The sequence below is a fragment of the Rattus norvegicus genome, chromosome 9 (genome assembly GCF_021556685.1).
Source record: "Rattus norvegicus strain SHRSP/BbbUtx chromosome 9, alternate assembly SHRSP_T2T, whole genome shotgun sequence".
Lineage (NCBI taxonomy): Eukaryota > Metazoa > Chordata > Mammalia > Rodentia > Muridae > Rattus > Rattus norvegicus.
Window position 1 is genome coordinate 120,731,263 of NC_141542.1, and position 24,710 is coordinate 120,755,972.

The window sequence follows — 24,710 nt, forward strand, 5'->3', positions numbered from 1 at the left end:
AAATTTTTATGCAAGTGCAGTACACTAATCAATGTTAGTAAGGTCCAACCCCGCCGCCCTCCACACACACTCTGAGACAGGCTCGCTCCATGTAGCCTAGGATGCGCCCCCTACACTCTGAGACAGGTTCTCTCTACATAGCCTAGGATGGCCTGGAACTCACAGACCTACTTGTTTGTGCTTCTCATGTGCTGGGATATTACAGGCATTTACTACCACACCTATCTACAAGTTAAAGTTTCTAAGTCATTTCATGAGTAAAGGAACCAAGTCTTAGGGAAAGGAAATCACACTAATCCTCTTCTCTGATGAGAAGCAGAGATCTTGCAACTCTAAGGAGGAAAAGTGCTTAAGAACAAGGTTCATGTATGAGCCAAGGGAGGCAGAAAAGACAGATAGACAGATTAAAAACAATCTAGTTCCATCTCACAGACCTGAGTTGCATCAACTCTGGAATGACTATATCTGATCTTCTCATTGTATTAAATAAGAAAATCCTAGGCCAGGAATGGAAAGAGGCTTGGCAGTGAAGAGCACTGGCTGCTCTTCTTGATCACCTCCTTACCAGAAGCAAGAATTATTGAGTTTGGGGACTCTGATCTCTGAACCAGATTCTTAAATGATTTGAAGGTTGTCTCTTCAGAGGGGAAAAAACTAGCAGTATAAGCACAGTAAAGAAGAACACTTCTGTCAAATAGAGACAAACATCTAGCTGAGGAAGGGACTACCCCACAGGAAATCAGGAGCAGCACAAGGAAAGCAGGCTCACCTAAAGGCATGCCAAAGACAGATCTTGATGTCAGCTGGGGTAACACTTAGAAAGGTACAACCTTTTCTTTTTTTCCTGTCTCTTTCAAATGCTGGTCAGGGTAAGTGTACTTTTTCTGGTACTCTTAAGCTTCTTACTCTGTTTATGAAGCCCTCCACTACATAGCTGCTTGTTCACCCTGTGTCTGACCTCCATAATGGCTTTCTTCCCCACCTCTGCTCCACTCCCTTCCTCCCAACATTTGATGAGATCACAGCTGGAGTGGGCAGGTGGAGGAGACACTCTTAATACAACTGCCCTCAAGCTTAAAAGAAAAAATCAGGTGGGAAACAACTGAAGAAGACACCTAACAATGATCTCTGGCCTCCACAAACACTTGTAAAAATGTGCATGTTGGTACACACACACACAGACACACAGACACACACACACACACACACCACGAGCACCCACGCCCACTGTGGTAGTTTGAGGGAGAATGGTCCCACAGGCTCATAGATTGAAACAGGGAGTAGCGCTGTTTAAAAGAATTAGGACATGTGTCCCTGTTGGAAGAAGCATGTCACTGGGGGTGGGTTCTGGGGGTTTCAAAGGCCCATTATAAACTCTCTGCTGCTTGCAGATCTAAATGCGGAATTTTCCGCTGCTTCTCCCGCACCATGTCTGCCAATATGCTTCCATGCTTCAACTAAAACTCTGGACTATAAGCCAGCTCCAATTAAATACTTTCTTTTCTAAGAGCTGCTATGGTCATGGTCTCTTCCCAGGAGCACAGCACTGACTCAGACATCCACCCTACACCCATGGCATATATGTGGAAGTCAAAGGACTACTTTTGGAGAGTCATGTCTCTCCTTGACCACGTAGGTCCCAGAGATAGAACCTAGGTCACAGGCTTGGTGGCTAGCACCCTGACACACATCTGGTGGCCCCTGATGCTAGAATTTTGAGAATAAAAGAACCATAAAGTAAACAAATGCTACATATTTTCTACATCGCCCATGACTCAAAAATGTCTAAACTTCTTTTCTGTGAAAAGGTAACAAAAAAGCAACATCTTTTCTAATATACATGAAATCTTAATAATGTTTGTTTTACTAAGCAATCTTCATTACTGAAATGAACCCCAAAACTAAGTTCCGAATGCACTAAGAGATTTGTAGTAAATATCGAGAGTATGAATTTTATTTTTTTAGTCTCATATCACAGACCATAGTTTGGAAAACAAACAGACATACTTTTGCCACCATGATAAAACTGAGATAGTATTTCTCTATGAACCAAATATCAAAAGGAAGAGTAGACAGAAAAGCAAGTCGCGGTTATAAATACGAGTTTATCAGAAGATAAATGATTCTACCTGTGTCTGAATCTCGCTCTTCATTTCTCGATGGGCTGAGTGTAAAAGGCAGTTTACGCTTCATGGATGATTTCTCTCTTATTTCTTTGCCCATATCACCTCGGTCAATTTTTGAAGTTTTGCTGTAAGACGCAATCTTGTCTTTACTCTATTTAAAAAAAAAAATCAAACATAAAGTAATATCAATATTAGCTAAAGAGTATGGTATTTTAAATTCTCTTTATTATCTGGAATAGAGCAATGGTTCAGAAATCAAGAGTGGTCGCTGCTCTTGCAGAGCCTCCACACAGCAAGCCCCTCAGAACTGTGTGTTATCTTGTTTCTATGACCCATCGTCTTCTTCTGACCTAAACGGGTATTGCAGACAGTGGTGAATGCATGTGTACATTTATGAATATATATGCTGGAAGACAAAACACCTATACATTGTTTACATTTAGATTTTTTAAATTCTGTTAAGGAATTTTAAAATATAAAAATACTTTATGGTGCCCAGAGTTGGGGCTGTCCCACAGACCTTGGACACAAAACCTGCCCGCAGACAGCTGGTCTGCTAGGAGCACTCTCCCTTTTAAACCCACAGCCCACAGGTAGAACCTCGCTTTCTCTCTATTGACTGTCCGAGGAGCGACACACCAGGAGCGCACGGTGCACAGCTGCTGCAGGGAGGCCTAGGAAAGGACCCTTCCAATCTCATCTGTGGCCAGAGCTGGCACTGTTCCCATAGTTCCAAAATCTGCCCTGAGAGAGCTGATCTCCCAGGAGCCCTCTCACTCCTAAGATCATAGGCCCACAGGAAGGACAAGCTCTAGTCAGAGACAGCAAGACCAACTAATATTAGAGATAACCAGATGGCTAGAGGCAAGCACAAGAACCTAAGCAGCAGACACCAAGACTACTTGGCATCTCAGAACCCTGTTGTCCCACCACAGCAAACATGGATGTCAAAACACACCAGAAAAGCAAGGTGAGGATTTAAAATCACATCTCATGATGATAGAGGACTTTAGGAAGGACATAAATAACTCCCTTAAAGAAATACAGGACAACACAGGTAAATAAGTAGAAGCCCTTAAAGAGGAAACACAAAAAAATCCCTTAAAGAATTATAGGAAAACACAACCAAACAGTTGAAGGAGATGAACAAAACCACCCAGGATTTAAAAATGGAAATAGAAACAATAAAGAAATCACAAAGGGAGACAACCCTGGAGATAGAACCTAGGAAAGAGATCAGGAGTCATAGATGCAATCATCATCAACAGAATACAAGACATAGAAGAGAGAATCTCAGGGGCAGAAGATACCATAGAAAACAATGACAAAACTGTTAAAGGAAATGTAAACACAAAAAGATCCTAACTCAAAATATCCAGGAAATCCAGGACTCAATGAGAAGATCAAACCTAAGGCTAATAAGTATAGAAGAGAGTAAAGATTCCCAACTTAAAAGGCCAATAAATATCTTCAACAAAATTATAGAAAACTTCCCTAACCTAAAGAAAGAGATGCCCATAAACATACAAGAAGCCTACAGAACTCCAAATAGATTGGACCAGAAAAGAAACTCCTCCTGTCACATAATAGGCAAACACCAAACACACAAAACAAAGAACAAATATTAAAAGCAGTAAGGGAAAAACACCAAGTAACATATAAAGGCAGACCTATCAGAATTTCACCAGACTTCTCAACAGAGACTATGAAAGCTAGAAGATCCTGGACAGATGTCATACAGACCCTAAGAGAACACAAATGCCAGTCCAGGTTACCATATCCAGCAAAACTCTCAATTACCACAGATGGAGAATGTTGTGGCAAAAATAAAAAAGCTGTGGAACTGTTTCTTGTGGTCTCTAGTTCCGACTCCAATGGGCCATTGGAACTAGTGCTAATTTACCTCAGATTAGTATCTCTCCTGGCAGCTCTCTGCTAGCCTCAAACTCTCTAGTTCTAGCTACCCAGTAAAATCATGGTTCTAGAAGTCCAGCAGCAGTTGGCCTATCATGGCTCCCTGCCACAGACTCTGCCTACACTCCCAGGCCCTGGTAGTTAAAGTACAAACTCCCAACTACCCTGTAAAATCAAGATTCAACAAACAGTAACCCAACAATCAGATTTATCTGTTAAATTCTCAATCCACAATCTATCTAACACGATATCCTCAGAATGAGAGCAGGGCGACCTGACAGGGTGCTTGCTGTGTTGGAATGGCTTGCAGACAACAGGTCAGAAAGTAGACAGGGACAGCATGGAGCCGCTAAGATAAATTAGTGCTAGTTCCAATGGCCTGCTGGAGCCCAGACTGGTGATAGCAAGGGTAAGTGCGGAAACCGGCTTTGCTGTTTTTTTGTTTTGTTTTGTTTTGTTTTGTTTTGTTTTTTAAAATACCACAACAATGCGCCCAACGAGGGACAAGAATCCACTAAAAATTGAAGTTTTTCAGCCTGAGAAAGCTTTATTTTCTAAGTGAAAAAGGACTACACCATGTTGAGTCACATGATGGCCCAAGCGTGGGAGCCTTAAACAAAGGGAACAGAAGGTGGGAGTCTGCTCACAGACTCTAGGTCCGCTGCTGTAAAAAGTACAGAATTTGTCCGAATCACGTGGGGAATTTCACTCACGGTTTGGAACTAGGTAGAAATAAACAAAAGACTGTATCACCCGGCAGAGTGAATACAGACATAGCTTATAGAGTTATTATTTGTCTGAGGTTCCAAGTAGAGAGCTTAACAGATAGATGGTATTAGAGATATAATACTCTAATAAGTTTTACAGCATACTCATATTCTTTCTAATGTGGGCTCCATGGGAATCTGAGTTAAAATCCTGCTTTGACAAGTTGCCTGCTTCTTAATGACAGGTATTACTAGAAATGTGATTAAATTTGTTTTTATAGTTAGGAGGAGAGAGTACAGAGTTTACCCAAATCATGTGGAGATTTTCACCCGTGGTTCAAAACTTAGATAGGAAAAATTAGTCATTGACTCCAAGCAGAGAGTGGTGATATAGGCTTGATGTTCCAGATAGAGAGCTTAACAGATGTATTTTGGGCTAAAAACTTAGTTTGACAATTTGCTTACTTATTGGTATTAGTATTAATAAAAAGGTGATCAAATTGTTTTATGAACTACTCTGTTAAGGCCATATGGCTTGATAATGCTGGCTAGCGAGGGTTTGTGGTTATTTTGATATTTACCACAACAGGAAGTTGTTTTCTTAATGTGGGCTTCACAGGAATTTTGGGTTAATTTCCTGATATGACAGATTAGAAAAGTCTAAACAGTCTCATACACTATTTTTTAGCTTACTTCCTTTTAAAAAGTTGTTTTAATTTTCATAATGGGTGTGATTTTGAGTCTTATTATATTATTTCTCTGGGAGAGAATACAAGATACAAGCTTTTCTGATTACAGACTAAAGAACACAGTATTTTGGGAGAAAGGTTCTGTCTTTGTGTTTTTAAAACAGATGAATGAAAAGGAGGGTGAGAAAAAATGAAAATTAAAACAAAAAAACAAACAAACAGATGAGTAGGGTCTGGACAACTCCCAGAGTCATATGGGCTAGATTTGATGAAGGGAGACTGTCTAAAGAAGTAAACTGAAAAGAATAAAATGAAAAAAAAAAGAATAAAATTTCATCCTAACCAGTCTGTATATCAACCCATACATATATCTAGATGACATTAAGGTTTTGTCTGAGATTTATATATACAGAATGCACAGCTTTGGTGAGTCTCACTGTCAGACCTTCTTGAACTCCTGATCCTCAGGACCCCTCCAAGATGGACATCAGAGACTACAACAATAGTCGCTGTGGCCAACTTCCCCGCCCACCCCACCCCTTCCAGACATCTCAATGCCTATGTATATCTTGAAGAAGCCATTGAAGAGACGTTGCCCCAATTCCCTGGATTTTGGGGCGCTAAAGGTGGTTATTCTAAGGTTGTTTTTCTGAGGAATTTAGAAATGGTCATAATTTAACAGGGAGGAATTAGCTAGAATTGATTATACAGTCATAATCTCATTTGGTAGAAATCCTTATATTTGTTACTAAGCTAAAGTTATAATCTTTTACATGGGGTACAGAACTTATTTGACACAAGTTTAGATTTTCTTTGATATAAATTTCTTATTGATTTAAAATTAATATTGTTACTCTCATATTTAGGCAGTGTGCCCATCAACACATTTAAGTATACAAGGGCTACCAGTCCTTAATTGCTATTAAAAAACTAATCTGAGATGATTAAACATGTGAGTTAAGGGCCAGATAGAAAATTCATGGCTCTAAGTTTATTGTTAGAGTGCTTCCAGGATAATTGATTAAGATAATTAACAGACAACAGTCCAGATTACTTACATAGATAATTTTCAAAAACATCAGAAATCCACAAAACCTGATATTTAATGTTATTTATCTTTTGTCCAGACATGTCTGCTCCTAGCAGCTCCCCTTTGGTGGATTCAAAGAAGAAATTGAACATCTCCACCTCCAGGTGGGGTGATGTATGGTGGCGAGACAGCCACTGGGCAAGAACTGCCTCAATTCATCCACAGACTAAATAATGCTCAGAACAGGACATGTTACAGAGTAAGTTAACTGATAATTTCTTCCAAGCCAGAGTGATCAGCTCTTTGAAATTCTCTGTTTCAAAAGTCTGTCAGATATCCTAGGCCAGAAGGCTAAAGACTTGCTCTCATGTGTTGCTGACTGTACAAGTAAAAAATTGTCTCTATAATCTGTCTCAGTTCTAGAAGCCATGTTAGGCTTCCTATATTTACAGATATATTGGTCATTCTCAGATTTCTGACGGGGTTGAAGACTGATTATAGTCTCATAGCCTACCCAGGCTGTTTAACTTTGAGGATACATATTTAATTGGATAGTTATCAGAAAGTATACAAGCTAGCCAGGACATAACATGGATTGTAAGCCTTTCTTAGGCTGGAATAGATAACTAAATGTTCTGTTTAACTGATAAATGTTGGACTGGGGGTTAGGTGTATTTTATACTTTCAAATTACAAAACAATAATAGTTATGGCTCAGCTTATATTTGAAAGAAAAAAATTTTTAAATTAGACTCAAAAGGTATAGTGTAGGTTGATGTCATTATGCAGGTGAGGCAGGTACAAGAATGAGACCTGTCATTGGAGAGAAGGAAGGATGGGCGAAAGAAAAGTTTTAAAAAGGCAGAGGAGGCTGGAGCAAGAGGGAGGGAGCTGAGAGAACATGGTGGCGGATGTTACGATTCTTCTCTGCACATATTATGGGTTGTTATGACTATTCTTAAGGGATGGACATGTACAGGATTTTGGTTGTCTAGATAAGCAAATTCTATTTTGTCAATTGGATCAGAGGCTATTGTATGATGTGCTCTTTCATGTGGTGACTTAATTGAGTTCAGGACAGAGTATGGTAGCCAGATGCACCAGGCCTCCACAGAATTGGGATGCGTATGCCTGGTGTGGTGAAAACCAGTCAAGAGAGCTGTGAGTGAGGGCAGGGGCAGACTGACAGGGTGCTGTTTTGGAATGGCTCATGAACAGTGGGTCAGAAAGTAGATGCAGGCAGCATGGAGCCACTGAGATAAATTAGTGCTAGTTCCACTGGCCTGCTGGGCTCTCCTGCCATGATATAAATAAAAAACAAAGGAGCAGATTCCTGCCTGCTCTAACCCTTGCTGGTTCTTTGAGAAAATCAACAAGATAGATAAACTCTTAACCAGACTAACCAGAGGGCACAGAGAGTATCCAAATTAACAAAATCAGAAATGAAAAGGGAGACAAGACAACAGAAACTGAAGAAATTAAAAAATTTTTTAGATCCTACTACAAAAGCCTATACTCAACAAAACTGGAAAATCTGGAGGAAATGGACAATTTTCTAGACAGATACCAGGCACCAAAGTTAAATCAGGATCAGGTAAAGCATCTAAACAGTCCAAACCATAAGAAAACAGAAGCAGTCATTAAAGGCCTTCCAATGAAAAAAAAGCACAGGATCAGAAGTGTTTAGGGCAGAATTCTATCAGATCTTCAAAGAAAACCTTATACCAATACTCTCCAAACTATTCCACAAAATAAAAACAGAAGGAATACTACCAAATTTGTTCTTTGAAGCCACAATTATGCTTATACCTAAACCACACAAAGACCCTACAAAGAAAAAAAACTTCAGGCCTATTTTCCTCATGAATATCGATGCAAAAATACTCAATGAAATTCTTGCAAACCGAATCCAAGAACACATCAAAACAATCATTCACCATGATCAAGAGGCTTCATCCCAGGGAGGTAAGGATGATTCAATATGTGGCAATCCATCAGTGTAATCTACTATATAAACAAACTCAGGGAAAAAAAAAACCACATGATCATTTCATTAGATGTTGAGAAAGCATTTGACAAAATTCAACACCCCTTCATGATAAAAGACTTGAAAAGATTAGGAATTCAAGGCCCATACCTAAACATAGTAAAAGCAATACAGTAAACCAGTAGCCAACTTCAAACTATATGGAGAGAAACTTGAAGCAATCCCACTAAAATCAGGGCTGCCACTCTCTCCCTACATACTCAATATAGTACTCGAAGTCCTAGTCAGAACAATTAAACAACAAAAAGAGGTCAAAGGGATACAAGCTGGAAAGGAGGAAGTCAAAATATCACTATTAGCAGATGATGATAGTATACTTAAGTGACCCCAGAAATTCCCACCAGAGAACTTCTACAGGTGATAAACAACTTCAGCAAAGTGGCTGGATATAAAATTAACGCAAACAAATCAGTAGCCTTCTTCTACTCAAAGGATAAACAGGCTGAGAAATAAATTAGGGAAATGACACTCTTCACAATAGCCACAAATAATATAAAATACCTTGGTGTGACTCTAACTAAGCAAGTGAAAGATCTGCTTGAAAAGCCTCTGAAGAAAGAAATTGAGGAAGATCTCAGAAGATGGAAAGATCTCCTATGCTCATGGATTGGCAGAATTAATATTGTAAAAATGGCCATCTTGCCAACAGCAATCTACAGATTCAATGCCATCCCCATCAAAATCCCAACTCAATTCTTCATAGAGTTAGAAAGAACAATTTGCAGACTCATTTGGAAAAGCAAAAAATAAAAAAAAAATTTTTTTAATTTAAAAAATTAAAAAAAAAAAGAATAGTGAAAATTATTCTCAACAATCAAAGAACTTCTGGGGGAATCACCATCCCCGACCTCAAGCAGTATTACAGAGCAATAGTGTTTAAAAACTGCATGGTATTGGTACAGAGACAGCCAGGTAGATCAAAGAATAGATTTGGAGACCCAGAAATGAACCCACACACCTATGGTCACTTGATCTTTGACAAAGGAGCTAAAATGATCCAATGGAAAAAAAGCATTTTCAACAAATGGTGCTTGTTGAACTGGAGGTCAGCATGTAGAAGAATGCAAATTGACCCATCCTTATCTCCTTGTAAAAAGCTCAAGTCCAAGTGAATCAAAGACCTCTACATAAAACCAGGTACACTGAAACTAATAGAAGAGAAAGTGGGGAAGAGCCTCAAACACATAGGCAGGGGACATTTTGCTAAACAGAATACCAGTGGTTTATGCTCTAAGATCAAGAACAAATGGAACCTCATAAAATTGCAAAGCTTCTGTAAGGCAAAGGACACTGTCAATAGGACAAAATAGCAACCAACAGATTGGGAAAAGGTCGTTACTGATCCTACATCTGAGAGAGCGCTAATATCTAATATATACAAGAACTCAAAAGTTAGACTCCAGAGAATCAAATAATCCTATTAAAAATGGGGTACAGAGCTAAAAAAAAAAAGAATTGTGAACTGAGGAATACTGAATGGCTGAGAAGCACCTAAAGAAATGTTCAACATCCTTAGTCATCCGGGAAATGCAAATCAAAACAATCCCAAGATACCACTTTGTACCAGTCAGAGTGACTAAGATCAAAAACCCAGGTGACAGTAGATGCTAGAGAGGATGTGGAGAAAGAGGAACACTCCTCCATTGTTGGTGGGATTGCAAGCTGTTATAACCACTCTGGGAATCAGTCTGGAGGTTCCTCAGAAAATTGGACATAGTAGTACCTGAGGACACAACTATACCACTCCTGGGCATATACCCAAAAGATGATGGAACATACAACAAAGACACGTGCTCCACTATGTTCATAGCAGCCTTATTTATAATAGCCAGAAGCTCGAAAGAACTCAGATGTCCTTCAACAGAGGAATGGATACAGAACATATGGTACACGACTGATGTGAGTACAACCAGCCCATCATGGGTGGTAAAATCCCTGGGATGGGGGTATTGAGTCCTGTAAGAGAGCAGGTTGAGCACGTTTCCTTGTAGTCATGAGGAGCAAGCCAGTAAGCAGCATACTCCATGGCCTCTGGCCTCTGCATCAGATCCTGCTTCCTGCCCTGCTTGGGTTCCTGCCCTGTGTAGTTTTGATGGTAAACTATAGAACTATGAGTGAAAGACTCCCTTTTCTTCCCCAGGCTGTTTTTTGTCAGGATGTTTCATCACAGAAATAGAAACCCCAACTAAGATATCCCTCAACCCTCTGCTTTTTTTTTCAAAGGCAAGGCTTTACTATATAGTCCAGGTTGGCCCCAGACTCACAGTCAGCCTCCTACTGCAGCCTCCCAAGCACTAAGAGGACAGGTGTGAGCTAACACAACTGACATAATGATAACATTTTTCCAAGCTATTGCATATTCTCCCACTTTTACTCAATAACAGAAAATTTAAACACTATAATACCTTGAATACGGCAGACTCATTTGTCTAAATATAACTAGACACATTACAATGAATAAACACAAAGAAGCAGGAGGAGGGGAGGGGAGATGGAGGGAAAGAAAAAGGAAGGGGAAGGGAGAGGAACCAGAGAGTTAGAGAAAAGAAAGCAATAATCATTGGAACTGAGCTTAAATATAAGTCAAGAGAATAATAAAATTACAAAAGACTTATTTCTAATCAATTGCTAAATTACTTCTAATCAATTATTTAATTGTTCCTAGTGAAGTACAAAAGACTACTATTTCTATTCAACAAAAGCCTTAAAGCCTAGAATAATGTACAAGTTTCCTAGAAACACACATCACTAAACACTGGGTGAGGAAGCTGAGTACAGTGACAGACACCTCTATCCTAGCACTGGGGAGGCAGAGGCAGGTGGACTGGACATCGGAGTTCAGGGCCAGCCTGGTCCACAGGGCTCCAAGGCAGCCAGTGCTACCCACAGCACAGGGACCCTGTCTCAGCACAACAAAGTGGAATGAGACAGAGAGAAAGCCTGCATCCACCTTCACCACACAAGACAGTCCAGGACCTGTCACAGCAGGTGACTGTGCTGTCACTGAGGCTGAGGACCCACGTGTGACACTGCAACGTATGCGGGAGAAGAGAACTGATCCACAAGTTGTCCTCTGACGCCACGCACTGTGACAAACATGCACACAGAGAAATGTTCCAACAACAGAAGAGAAGATGGTGCCCTTCCCATGAGTTTTACAAGAATCTTCACAAGAAAATACAAGGGGTAGGCATTTTCTGTCCTATACAACAATCGAACAACAGAAAAATAAAATGAGGATCTAGCCAACCATTTTACAGGACTAGAATCGATTTGCTATTTAAAAAGCACAAGACATAAAATTAGAAATGAAGAAAATATAAACATCTTAAATTTTTCAAATCAAATTTAATATCATCAGAAAGTAACATTCTAGGGGGCAAGGGCTAGAAAGACAGCTCAGCAGTTAAGAGCACGGACTGCTCTTCTAGGGGTCCTGAGTTCAATTCCAAGCAATCACACGGTGGCTCGCAATCTTCTCTAATGGGATCTGAGCTCCTCTTCTTGTGTGTCCCAAGACAGTGACAGTATACTTATATACATAGAATAAATATGCCTTAAAAAAAAGCCTTCTTGCTGGGCATGGTGGCATTTGCCTTTGATTCCCGCCCTTGGGAAGCAGAGGTGGGTGGACCTCTGAGTTGTAGGATATGATCTACAGAGCAAGTTCTGGACAGACAGGGCTGCACAGAGAAAGCCTGTCTTGAAAAACAAAACAAAACAAAACAAAACAAAACAAAACAAAACAAAACAAAGCATTCCGGGGCTGGGGAGACAGACAGCTCAGTTAAAAGGATGCACTACAGCTCTTCTAGAGGACCCAAGTTTAATTTCTAACCTCACACATGGCAGCTTGTAACTGCACCTGTAATTCCCGTTCCAGGCCATCTAACCCTTTCCTGCCCTCTGAGGACACCTCCACACACACACAAACAGGCATACATTCCCATAAATAAAGAATATAATTTTTTTTTAAATTAACAAACCTAATTTACCCAGACAAGGCAAAGGTAGTCAGTCAGTTATCAGCAAACCTCTAATTAGCTGTTAAGAGCAGGCACTACTTACTCTTGGAGAAGACCTGGGTCTGGCTCATAACTGCCTGGACCTTCAGCTCTAGGAGATCTAGGACTGCGTTCCTAGTGCATTCACACACACATTTGCTGTCTATGTCACATTTTCTTAGTAATTTCTAAAAATACTAAGTTAGGAGTCTTGTGTGTATGCGGGTGGTACTGTGTTTCCATACGGTCAGTCTTTAGTGTGTGCGCACGTGTGTGGTACCTTTCTTCCATATGGCCTCTCCACCATACTGCTGTCACTGTCAGAATTTTCACTCTGCACTGGTTTTGTGAACCCAGATTTGGGCATTTTATAGCTGTTCAGCTAGCTCCTTCTTTCATCAGTCTTCTCATCCTGGATCTGTAAGAACAGATATACAAGCATTATTTATATACGTATACAAAACAATTTAATGTCTATGTGCCACAATCAATACAATTAGATTTCCCAGTTTCTAATTTTCCAGAAAAGGCAACCTACGTTTTCACTTACCAATTTGAGTTTTTATTAAAGTTCTCTCATGCAAGTCTACTCAGCTTGTCAATGGACAAAGACTGACTTCAGTCCCTCCATCTCAGAATTACGGCTGTCTACAGCTTTCTATATGTCCAGAGCAGCAGCAGAGGAGAGCAGTGGTGAAGGGTCCTCACTCCAACAGAGATCCAGAGGTGGGAGCTACAAACAGCTTCTCCTCAGACTCAAACAACCCCTGATATGTGTCATGCCTGAGGAGTTTCCTTCCTCTCCTGCACTCAGTCATCCTGTGACTTTGGCAAGCTATGGCTCACGTCCTAGGGCTAGGCTACAACAGTCACTTTACAGAGTTTTCTACCTCTCCTCCTCTGCAAGCTGTGTTTAACAAGGGCCTTCTCAGACTCTTAGGCTTATAGCACACTTGGACTTGAGAGATGCAGCAAAGTTCTCGGGAAGTTTCACATACTAAAGAGGAAGCTGTGAGTCTAACCTGTTTTGTTTGCTGATGATCTAATGGCCACATGTAGCTATTTAAGTAAATAAAAATTAGACATAAATTACAGTAGCTATTACATGAAACAGTATAGGTATACATTTACATTCTCCTGGAAAAGCTTCACTATACAGCGCTGACCTAGACTAATGCTCCTGGCCACGAAGAGCACCGCATTGGATTGGGAAATCCAGTGACTGACAAACTTACCTTCAAGTCTTTCATGTAATAAATCTCCAGTGAGTATCACAAGTCTTAGTAACCTGCCATTTCAGCGCCAGTGTGAACTACAAAACTCCAAACACTTTGGTAGTATTAGTAGTCTGCTAAACTCTCCAAATTGTCGTATTGGTGCTTGAAATTTTATTTGGTTTAGAGAAGGGGTAAAAGGGTAAAAAAAAAAATACCTTCAATGAATTGAACTAACAAAAATATAGGAAATGGATCTGTATAGACCCAATTAAAATATAGTTGGTTCTTGGCCCAATGTAAATTACCATCACCAGAGTAACCATCATACAAACTGTAGTATAAAAACAGAAATTAAAAGCATACTGGATAATTAAAGTGGAGTATTTAAAGAGACAGACAAAAAACATGTCACTAGGGCTGGTTGGATGGCTCAGCAGTACAGGTAAGAGCAGCGAAGCCTGACAATCCCTGGAGGCCTGGAGCTCAAACCTTGAACCCACATGTGGTGCAAAGCTGCCATCATGCATGCCTCGGTATACAAGTACACATGTGTACATTCATGCCGCAGTACATACATACACACGTGTATACAGACACACCATATATGCATGCTCACAGAGGAACTGGTATTTTTTAAGCCAGTAAGAGTGGCTGGGGATATATAACAGTTACAGCCTCTGCATTGTGTGTATTAGATTCTGCAACTTACCCACATCGAACCAAACAACAACAACAACAACAACAATAACAGCAGCAGCAGCAACAACAACAACAACAACAACAACAGTTCTCAGTTCAAGCCTTTCCCTTTATAGAAGATGAAACAGAGTTGAAAGAAAGAAGAAACCTCCTTGGGGGCTTCAGCACTGCACACAGAATCAGAGTGTCGGGGCCACTGCACTGCTTAGGTTCATCACATGAGCAGAAGCATTTAATCCAAGACTGTCCTCGGAGCTGGCTATCAGCAGTGCTCAGAGCTAGTCACGAGTCACAGAAAAACAGAAAATCCCCAACCCATATCAAAACCAAGCTGCTTAATAACAGACATCAATGGAGTGAGCCTATATAGACCAAACATTACCTCTTTTGTAAAGGGACTCAAGTCAAGTCACCTAAAGAAGTATCATGAATATTTTTTGAAAAACAATTCCGAGGCATTAATGTTATATTAAAGGAATGTGTGTCAGAGAAGTTTATATATTATCCTAAAAGAACTTTACTTAGAAAAAAGTAACAAAGACATAAGGAAAATCACAAAATATTCCAAAAATATTAAATGTTTAATACATAGTTAAAGATTTAATATAAATCATAGCCACTAGAGTAACCAGCAAACTATACAAAGAGATATGAAAACACACTAGATAATCATAACAAATAGTTTAATATATACAAGTAACCCAATAAATGGCATGAAAACAAAGATTGAGAAATGCAATTTTGAGGTTAAACAAGAAACCAGAGCTGGCCACCTAGGCCAGCAGATGAAGATGCTTGCCTCTAAGCCAAGCAGCATCCTGACTTTGATTCACAGAACCCACAGGATATAGACAAACAACTCCTAAAACTTATTCTCTGACTTCCACATGTGCACTGTGTGGTATGGGTGTACACACCCATATACTTATACACAATAAAAAATTTTAAATTAAACAAATCTAATAGGCAACAAAATAAAATATTTAGTTCATGGTCTCAATCTTCCAGTTAATGACAGGTGTACTGGCTGGCTTTGTGTGTCAACTTGACACAAGTTAGAGTCATCAGAGAGGAAGGACCTTCAATTGAGAAAATGCGTCCATGTGATCCAGCTGTAGGGAATTTTCTCAATTAGTGATCAATGGGGCCAGGCCCCACCCACGGTGGATGATGCCACCTCTGGGTTACACAAGAAAGCAGGCTGAGTAAGCCAAGGGAAGCAAGCCAGTAAGCAGCACCCTCCATGGCCTCTGCATCAGCTCCTGCCTCCAAGTTCCTGCTTGCGTTGAGTTCCTGTCCTGACTTCTTCCAGTGATAGATTGTGACCTGGCAGTGTGAACCAAATAAACCCTCTCCTCCTCAACGTGCTTTTTGCTCACAGTGTTTTATCCTAGCAATAAGATCCTAACAACAGACTAAAGGGTTAAAGACAAAACCCTCCTAATTTGTTGCTTGTAAGAAACATGACTCACTAGAAGAGGAGTGTGCTGTCTTAAGTGAAAGATGGGAAAGGTATTCCAAGTGAATGGCGCTGTAAGACAGAGGTGCCACCATTCTAATCTGACAAACACAGACTTCAGAGCTAGTAACAAGAGATGAAGACGGTCACTGCACACCGACTAATGAACAACCCATCAACGAGAGGAGAGAAAGTTCCTGGAAACTGTGGAGAGGTCCCAGGCCCAGGGGCTAGTTACCTTACTCTGGGCTAGCCTGAGCCCCTAAACAGCCATTCCTTACTCATTCCCCTGTCAGAACAGGATCTTGTGGTGTGACAGATTTTAAAGAACTTTTGAGATCTATGAATTTGACAGACTGCTACCTTCCACCATAACACCTAAGGTTTATGGCAAAGCTTCCCCATCCTACTCTAAACTTCTCTCTGATATACCTACTAATGTGTTTTAAACTTGCCCGGATTTATGCCTTCCTTTAGCTTACAAAACTATGAACTGCTTCTATGTTGGAACATGGAATTTGGGATACCCTAAACCTGTGCTCCAGGGTCATGGTCAATCAAAATGGCTCCAGAATAAAACTATACCTCATTCCTTTGAGGTAAGAGCTGTGTTTTCTGCATTGACAAGGACATTACAATTCTAAGCATATATGCAACCAAACACAAGTGCACCCAATCCATAAAACAAATACTACAAGACATAAGCCAGCACTGTATTAATCAGCTCATGTTATACAATCAGATTGACCCCACATAGTAACAGTAGGTGACTTCAACACATTGCTTGAAATAATTATCAGGTCATCCCAGCAAAAAAATAAGCAAAAGAAATGTTTGGATCGTATTATAAAGGAAACCACATGGACTTAAGAGGCATCTACAAAGCATTTCCTCTTTGGCCTGATCTGAGCAGGATAACCTGACTTTAGTCTTCTGACTTCCACCATGGGTCACTAAATAAATTAATTTACCCAAAGACTTCCTCTAAAAAAAAAAATCAAGAAAATCTTAAATACAGGAAAGTGGAATAATTTTGTATATCATACCTGATCACAAAAGAAAAAAACTGTCCTTATAGCAAGATAGACTATATAGATCATACACAAACAAATGGAGGATCAACATTATTAAATATTGAACAGTGACTGAAAACAAAAGGAGAATTTTGTAAATTAAATGTCAACTGAATGAAAATGGAAACACAGCAAACCCAAATTAACCAGGGACAACAAAAGTGGTGCAAGGGGGAGGTTTACAGCTGCCAGGGCCTGTATTGAGAGACCGGAAAGTGCTGGGTGATGGTGGTGCATGACTTTAATCCCAGCACTCCCGAGGCAGGGGCAGGCGATCTCTAAATTCTAGGCTATCCTAGTCTATAGAGTGAGTTCCTCAACAGCCAGTGCTGTTACACAGAGTAACCCTGTCTCAAAAAACAAAAACAAAACAAAACAACCACCACCAACAAAAAACAATGAACCAACCAACCCCACCCCCCCCAAAATAGAAAAAAGCCAACCAATAACCTAGTGAGGTCCACATGGGCAAAACAGCAATGCACATAAAATACAGCCATCAAAAAGACTAAAGAGGAAGCCATTGTAACAGAAACCAAGAAAGTTAAATATCATACCTGCAAAATATATATTCCACTAAACTGTAATTTCTAAAAGAAATGGATAATTTCTAAATACATGACCTACCAAAATTGAGCCAAGGAGTCAATTTAAAAAGACCTGTAACGAGCAGTAAGAATGAAGCAGGGTCATTTGTTGTTGTTGTTGTTGTTGTTGTTGTTTGTGTGTGTGCACGCACGCGTATGTGTGTGTGTATTTGTTTGGTTAGTTAGTTTTTTGACCCAACGTTTCTCTGTGCAACCCTGGCTTTCCTGGAACTGGATCTGTAGACCAGGCTGGCCTCAAACTAACAGACCCACCTGCCTCTGCCTACTGTGTGCTGGGATTAAAAACATGTCCCACTACCACCTGTAATTTCCTTTTAGTTCTCTCAGAGATGTTAGATGAGTCAGAGGTTAAACACACATACTGTTTTGCTTTTTGAGACAGGATTTCTGTGTGTAACAGACCCCAGAACTGGCTTGTAGATGAGACTGGCCTCTCATTCACAGATATTTGCTTGCCTGCTGGGATCCGAGGCTTGCCCCAGGCTATGCCATACATGTACTTCTTACAAAGGAGGACTTATGCTCAGTTCCTAGCACCCATGTTGAGTAGCTCAAAGCTTTCCTGTACCTCCAGCTTCAGGAGACCCAGGACCTCTGATTTCCACAGGCCCTTGAGTGCGCGCGCGCGCACGCACGCACACACACACACACACACACACACACACACACACACACACACACACTGTTAAGGGAACAAAAAACTGCAGCTCAGGATTCAGTGGAAGATTTCAACAGACCTTCAAAGAACACCAATGCTTCCCAACTTTCCCATAGAACAGAAAATGAAGTAACACTACCAAACTCTTTCTACAAAGTCAATATTATCCTGCTACCCCAACCAGGTGAAGATAGTAAAAATAAATACGTACGTACATATACATACGTCACCCTTGAGCACAGCTCTGATGAACTGACTTCAATCCCTGGATCATGGTGGGAGAGAACCAATGCCCAAGAGTTAGTCTACAAAGCCTCAAGTGCTGGCCCGTGCCTTTAATCCCATCACTGGGGAGGCAGAGGGTTTGAGGCAGCCTGGTAGACAAAGACAGCTAGGGCTTACACAAAGAAAGCCTGTCTTGAAAAACTAAAAACCAAGAAAAAAGTCAGTCTTCCTCAAAATGTGCTGTTGCTCATGAACACTGTGTATACACAGACACACATGAACACTGTGTACACAGAGACACACATGAACACTGTGCACACACACACACATGAACACTGTGTACACACACACACACACATGAACACTGTGTACACACACACACACATGAACACTGTGTACACACACAGACATACATGAACGCTATGTACACACAGACACACACCTTTTGTTTAGATTTACGTGAGTATTGTGCTTGCATGTGTGCCTGTATACCATGCACATGCCTGATGCCTGATGAGGTCAGAAGAAGGTGTCAGACCCCCTAGAATAGTAGTGCTAGAAACTGAGCCCAGATCATCTAAAAGAGCAACGAATTTTAAACCACTATCCATCTCTTCAATGTCAACAACTTAAAAGAAAAAATAGCATTCACAATGATAAAGTGAACATTACTCCAGAAATCCAAATTCAACATACAAAATCCTGTCATGTTAATACATCACATAGATTCAAGGGCAGAAATCACATGGGCAGATACTGAAAAGCTTTTGACAAAATCTAAAGAACTCCTAAAGAAACTGGTAGGCGGCCACTGAGTAGCCAATCAGTCAGTCTTGAGCAGCAAGAGCAGTGATGGAACAGCACCGGACATCCCGCATTTGCTGACCTCAGACACCAGTCACGGGTGTATAAACAGTAAGTAATATCACAAAACCAGGCGTGTACACTGCGGAACCGAAGACAGACAAACCCAAGCACATACAGCTGCTTGGTTTTCAACAAGGATGTCAAAAAGACACACTGGGATTGTGTGACAAAAACAAACAGCCTCAAAAAGGGCCTCTTCAACAAATGGTCCTCAGAACGTGGATATACGTACACCTGTCATCCTACACGCACCAGTTCAAAAGGAGCTGAAGACCTCATGAAGACCTGAGACTGTTAGAGCAAATGCACCAAGATGAAGGCCCCGGCCAGGCACAGTGGTACACCCTTGAATCCTGGCAACACTCAGGAAGAAGGGACAGGCAGGGATCTATGAAAGGCCAGCGTGGGCTACACAGCAAGTTCCAGACCAGCGAGACACTGTGTAGTGAGACTTTGTCTTTAAAAAAAACACCCAAAAAGGTATGGCACACACAAAATCTTCCTTAGGGCAACATCGCACATAATACTAACTGATAAACGAGACCGCACAGCACTGAAACCTGCACAACACAGAAAACCATCGCAGAGGAACGGGCAGCCAATGGAAAGACAAAAGGATAATGAGCAGAGCGCAGGGAGCGAACAAAACAAGTGGGCTCAGGACAGCTACACTTCAGTTCCCAGTAACGAAGATTTTTAAAGGAATTAAAATGTTTAAAAAGCAATTAGCATTTATCCACTATATTTAAGCTATTAGTAGAAATAATTAAACAGGAGGCCAAAGAAGAGGCTGAGAAGTTAAGAGCATACACCATTCTTCCAGAGAACCCAAGTTTGGTTTCCAGTATCCATCCAGGCCAAGCCTCTCAAAACCATGTACAACTCCAGTTTCAGGGTGACCCAATGCCTCTGGCCCATGTGCGGACCTATACTCATGTGCAGGTCTCCACACTGACAAAAAACATATAATTAAAGATAAAATCTTTCTATGTATACATATATAGTTTAATTGGAGAAATTTCCATCTGCCCTTTGGAGGTAAGTTCCTTTTGCTGAAAATATCACTCTTTGGACACAGGACCCAGGGGACCTAGGCTGGATCTGATCTCAAAGCCTTGTCCCAGAGGACTACTTCTCATGGTTCTAGAAGGTGCAATTATTCAAGGGAATAATAATAATATTATTATTCCTACCCCACTCTGATGCCTCTGCACCACAAGGACCAGCTTGGCTCGATAACTATAGGATACAGTAGTGACATGCATTCCTTGGTAGAAACCAACAGCTTTCTAATTGACGTAAGGCCTCCTCAACAAGATGGAAACTATACCTGGTACTGAAAACCTAGCCAACTGCCCAGAGCTGCTGAAGTCACGGGTCTTGGAGTAAAAATTACAGCCACCACTTTACCAAACAGCAAGATAGCTAAGTATAATCTAAATATTTACATATTTAGATTATAAATATGCAGCCATTCATAAATGAAGTTCTCATCCCTCAGCAAAGAAACTTCTGTTTGCAACAGGCAAGGACCACTACAGAAAACACAACCAATCAAAATGCAGAACAAGAGACTATGTGATGCTCAACCTCAACTGACAGACTGCACAAACCCTGCACCCAACCCTCAGAGGTCACTGTACAAGAGCAAAGACTGTAAGGCCCAAAGAACAGGAAGTTTGTCCTGAGAGTGCATCTCCTAGAAATGTCAGAGGCCAGGCATGGTGGCAGTTCAAGGACAGCCAGGGCTGTTAGTTTCCTGATGCCTTTTTTCTAACAGCTGCGTAGTGCTCTACTGTGTAGATGAACCACATTTCCTTTATCTATTCTTCAGCTGAGATTTAGATGGTTTCCAGCCGCTATGAACATAGCTGAACAAGTCACTTCGTGGGATGATGGAGCATCTTTTGGGTATATGCCCAGGAGTGGTATAGCTGGGTTTTGAGGTAGAACTATTCCAAGTTTTCTGAGAAAAGGACAAATTGATTTAAAAAATGGTTGTACAAGTTTGTACTCCCACAAGCAGTGGAGGAATGTTCCCCTTTCTCCACATCCTTGCCAGCATGTGCTGTCAGTTGAGTTTTTGATCTTAGCCATTTTGACAGGTATAAGATAGAATCAGAGTTGTCTTGATTTGCATTTCTCTGATGACTAAGGGCACTGAACATTTCTTTAAATGCTTCTCAGCCATTAGCGGTTCCTCTGTTGAGAATTCTCTATTTAGCTCTGTACCCCATTGTTTAATTGGGTTATTTGGGTTGCTTGTGTCTAATCTCTTGAGTTCTTTATAGAGTCTGGATATTAGTCCTCTATTGGATATAGGGTTGGGGACGACGTCTTTCCATTCTGTAGGCTGCTGTTTTGTCCTGATGACGGCGTCCTTTGCCTCACAGAAGCTTTTCACTTTCCTGAGGTCCCAGTCATTAATTTTTTATCTTAGTGCCTGAGCCGTTGGTGTTCTGTTCGGGAAGATGGCTCCTGTGCCAGTGTGTTCGAGGCAGTCCCCACTTTCTCTTCTGTTAGATTTAGTGGATCCAGTTTTATGTTGAGACTCTTGATCCACTTGGACCTGAGTTTCCTGCAGGGTGATACATATGGTTCTAGTTACATTCTTCTGCATACAGACATCCAGTTACACCAGCACCATTTGTTGAAGATGCTTTCTTTTTTCCATTGTATGGTCTTGGCTTCTTTGTCAAAATTCAAGTTGTCAACAGGTGTGTGGGTTTATTTCTGGGTCTTTGATTCTATTCCATTCATCAACCTGTCTGCTTTTATGCCAATACCATGTGGTTTTTATCACTACTGCTCTGTAGTACAGCTTGAAATCAGGAATGCTGCTACCTCTGGCACTTTTACGGGATTGTTTTAGCTATTTTGGGTTTTTTGTTTTGTTTTTCCATATGAAGTTGAGAATTGCTCTTTCAAGGCCTATAAAGAATTGTATTAGAATTTTGATGGGAGTTGAATTGAATCTGGAGATTGCTTTTGGCAAAATGGCTATTTTTGTTATGTTAATCCTACTGATCAAATGAGCATGAGAGATCTGAGAGGCAACTAGAAAATGAGTGAGGTGGCCCAAATCCAGAAGACATGCATGGTACGTACTCACTCATAAATGGGTATCAGCCATAGAATACAGGATACAACTGTTACAATCCACAATCCCAAAGTAGCTATGAACAAGGACGGTTCAGAGGACGCTTTAATCTTAGCAGAGGAGATAAAACAGACATGGGAGGTAGATGGAGGGAGGGAACTGAGTGGGAATCAGGTGTGGGGAGAGCAGGGACGGCAGGGAGAGAGAATGGACATTGGTAAGTGGGTATCTCTGGGATGAGACAAGACCTGGGACCAGGGAGGCTCCCAACAGTCTATTGGGGTGACCCTAGCTGACACCCCTAGCAGCTGGAGATATGGAAACTTAAGTAGCCATTTCCTGTAGCCAAGAAGAACTTCCAGTGGAGGGAGAGGGGAACCAACCGACACACAAAACCTTTGACCCAAAATTTGTACTGCCTACAAGATGTGCAGGGATAAAGGTGGAGCAGAGATTAAGGGAATGGTCAAGCAATGACCGGTCCAATGTGAGACCATCCCATGGGACAGAGCAAATCCCTGACACTATTGAGGATACTGTGCAATTCTTGCAGACAGGAGCCTAGCATAACTCTTCTTAGAGAGTTCGTCCAACAACTAATGGAAACAAATGCAAAGACCTACAGCCAAACATTAGGTGCAGCTTGGGGACTCTTGTGAAAGAATAGGGGAAGGACTGAGGGACCTGGAGAGGTCAAGGACACTATAAGAAGACCAACAGAGTCAACTAACCTGGACCCTTGGGACTCTCAGAGACTGAACCACCAACCAAAGAGCATGCATGAGCTGCACCTAGGCACCCCCCTGCACATATGTGGCAGATGTACAGCTTGGTCTTCATGTGGGTCTCCTAATAACTGGAGGGGGGCTGTTCCCTGCCTTTGGATCCCCTTCTCCTAGCTGGGCTACCTTGTCTGGTCTCAGTGGGAGAGGATCCCTTAGTCCTGCTGCAACTTGGTGTCCCAGGTTGGTACTCTGAGAAGGGGAGGGGTATTAGGGGAAGGGGGTTTGTGAGGGTGGAACTGAGAGGAGATGTGGCGGGGGCAGGGGGAGGCTGTGATCAGGATGAGTTGCCAACAGACTCTCAAACTGCTGCAACCCCATGATTCAGCAGAGGCTGTGCAGCTCAAGAGGGACCAGTACCTCCCTCCATTCTGGGCAATGGAAGGTAAAGAAAATTCAGCAAGGCTCAAAGTATCTAGTACCAACTCCAGAACTTTCCCACGGACAGTGGGGAAGCTTTGACACCAGAAGAGGTCAGATACACCCTCTGAGCCCTAAAGACGACTCTCGCCCTTTCTTCTTTTACAAAATACTAAGCTGCTGAAAGTAAAATAAAGTATCAGTAACACAGAGTCACAAGGGAAAAGCAAATGCCTCAGCCATTCTCTACTGCCAGTGACCCTACACAATGCTACCACAGTAACCTTAAAATGACCCTTTGGTTAGGAGGCTCTCGGTCTGACTTTATCAAATCTCCTCTGCATACAGAACAGTGAGGAAGTAAAACTTCCATTAAACTTCAAGGTAAATCCCAGTACTCTGGAGACAGGCAGGTAGATTTCGAGTTTAAGACCGGCCTATATACACAGCAAGTCCTAGGCCATCCAGGCATGGCTACACAGTGAGAACAGCTCAAACTAAAAATAAAAACAAAATTTCAAGTAAATCTCTAGGTCATATTTGCAATCTTAATGCATTCCCTAGCCAGATATTCTTAACAGCCATATACAATGTACAAAGAGTCAATAGGAAAAACGTGAAGATTCATTACAGAGATTGGGGCTACACTGTAGCTACACTTTAAAAAGAGATTCCCAGCAAGTCAGAGGAAAAGACAAGCCACTGTTGGAAAAATGCATATAGAGATGAGGTAAGGTTACATCTGGAAGTGCACAGAGCTCCAGCAGAATGTGAAGTGCTCATCCTTACATTAGGCTGTTCTATGTCACTTCAGACATTTCCACTTTTCTAAACCATTTATTTGTTAATATGCACTAGTGTTTTGCTTGTACATATGTCTGTTTTGAGAGAGAATGTTGGATCCCTTGGAATGGGAGTTACAGGCAGTTGTGAGCCACCATGTGGTTGCTAGGAATTGAACTCAGGGCCTCTGGAAGAGCAGTCAGTGCTCTTCACCGCTGAGTCATCTCTCCATCCCCGAGATTTCAATTAAAAAAAAAAATTTAGTTTGTATTTATTCATTCATTCGTTTGTTCATTCATTCATTCATTTGGGGCAAGATCTCACTGTATAGCCCTGGCTGATCTAGAACTTACTATGTAGACC

General features: G+C 41.2%; 1 protein-coding gene across 7 annotated transcripts in view; it reads right to left on the reverse strand.

The window, feature by feature from the left end:
• Positions 1-24,710, reverse strand: part of Ankrd12 (ankyrin repeat domain 12) — a 104,751-nt gene that overhangs the window by 64,635 nt on the left and 15,406 nt on the right. For all 7 annotated transcript variants that reach the window (XR_015628700.1, XM_087566575.1, XM_087566578.1 and 4 more), the window contains 2 exon segments: positions 12,797-12,934; positions 2,130-2,277 (listed from right to left, as the gene is read on the reverse strand). Coding sequence is in view for 6 of the 7 variants with exons in the window: in XM_087566575.1 (XP_087422701.1) it covers positions 2,130-2,277; positions 12,797-12,883 (235 nt within the window). In the remaining variant the exon portion in view is untranslated.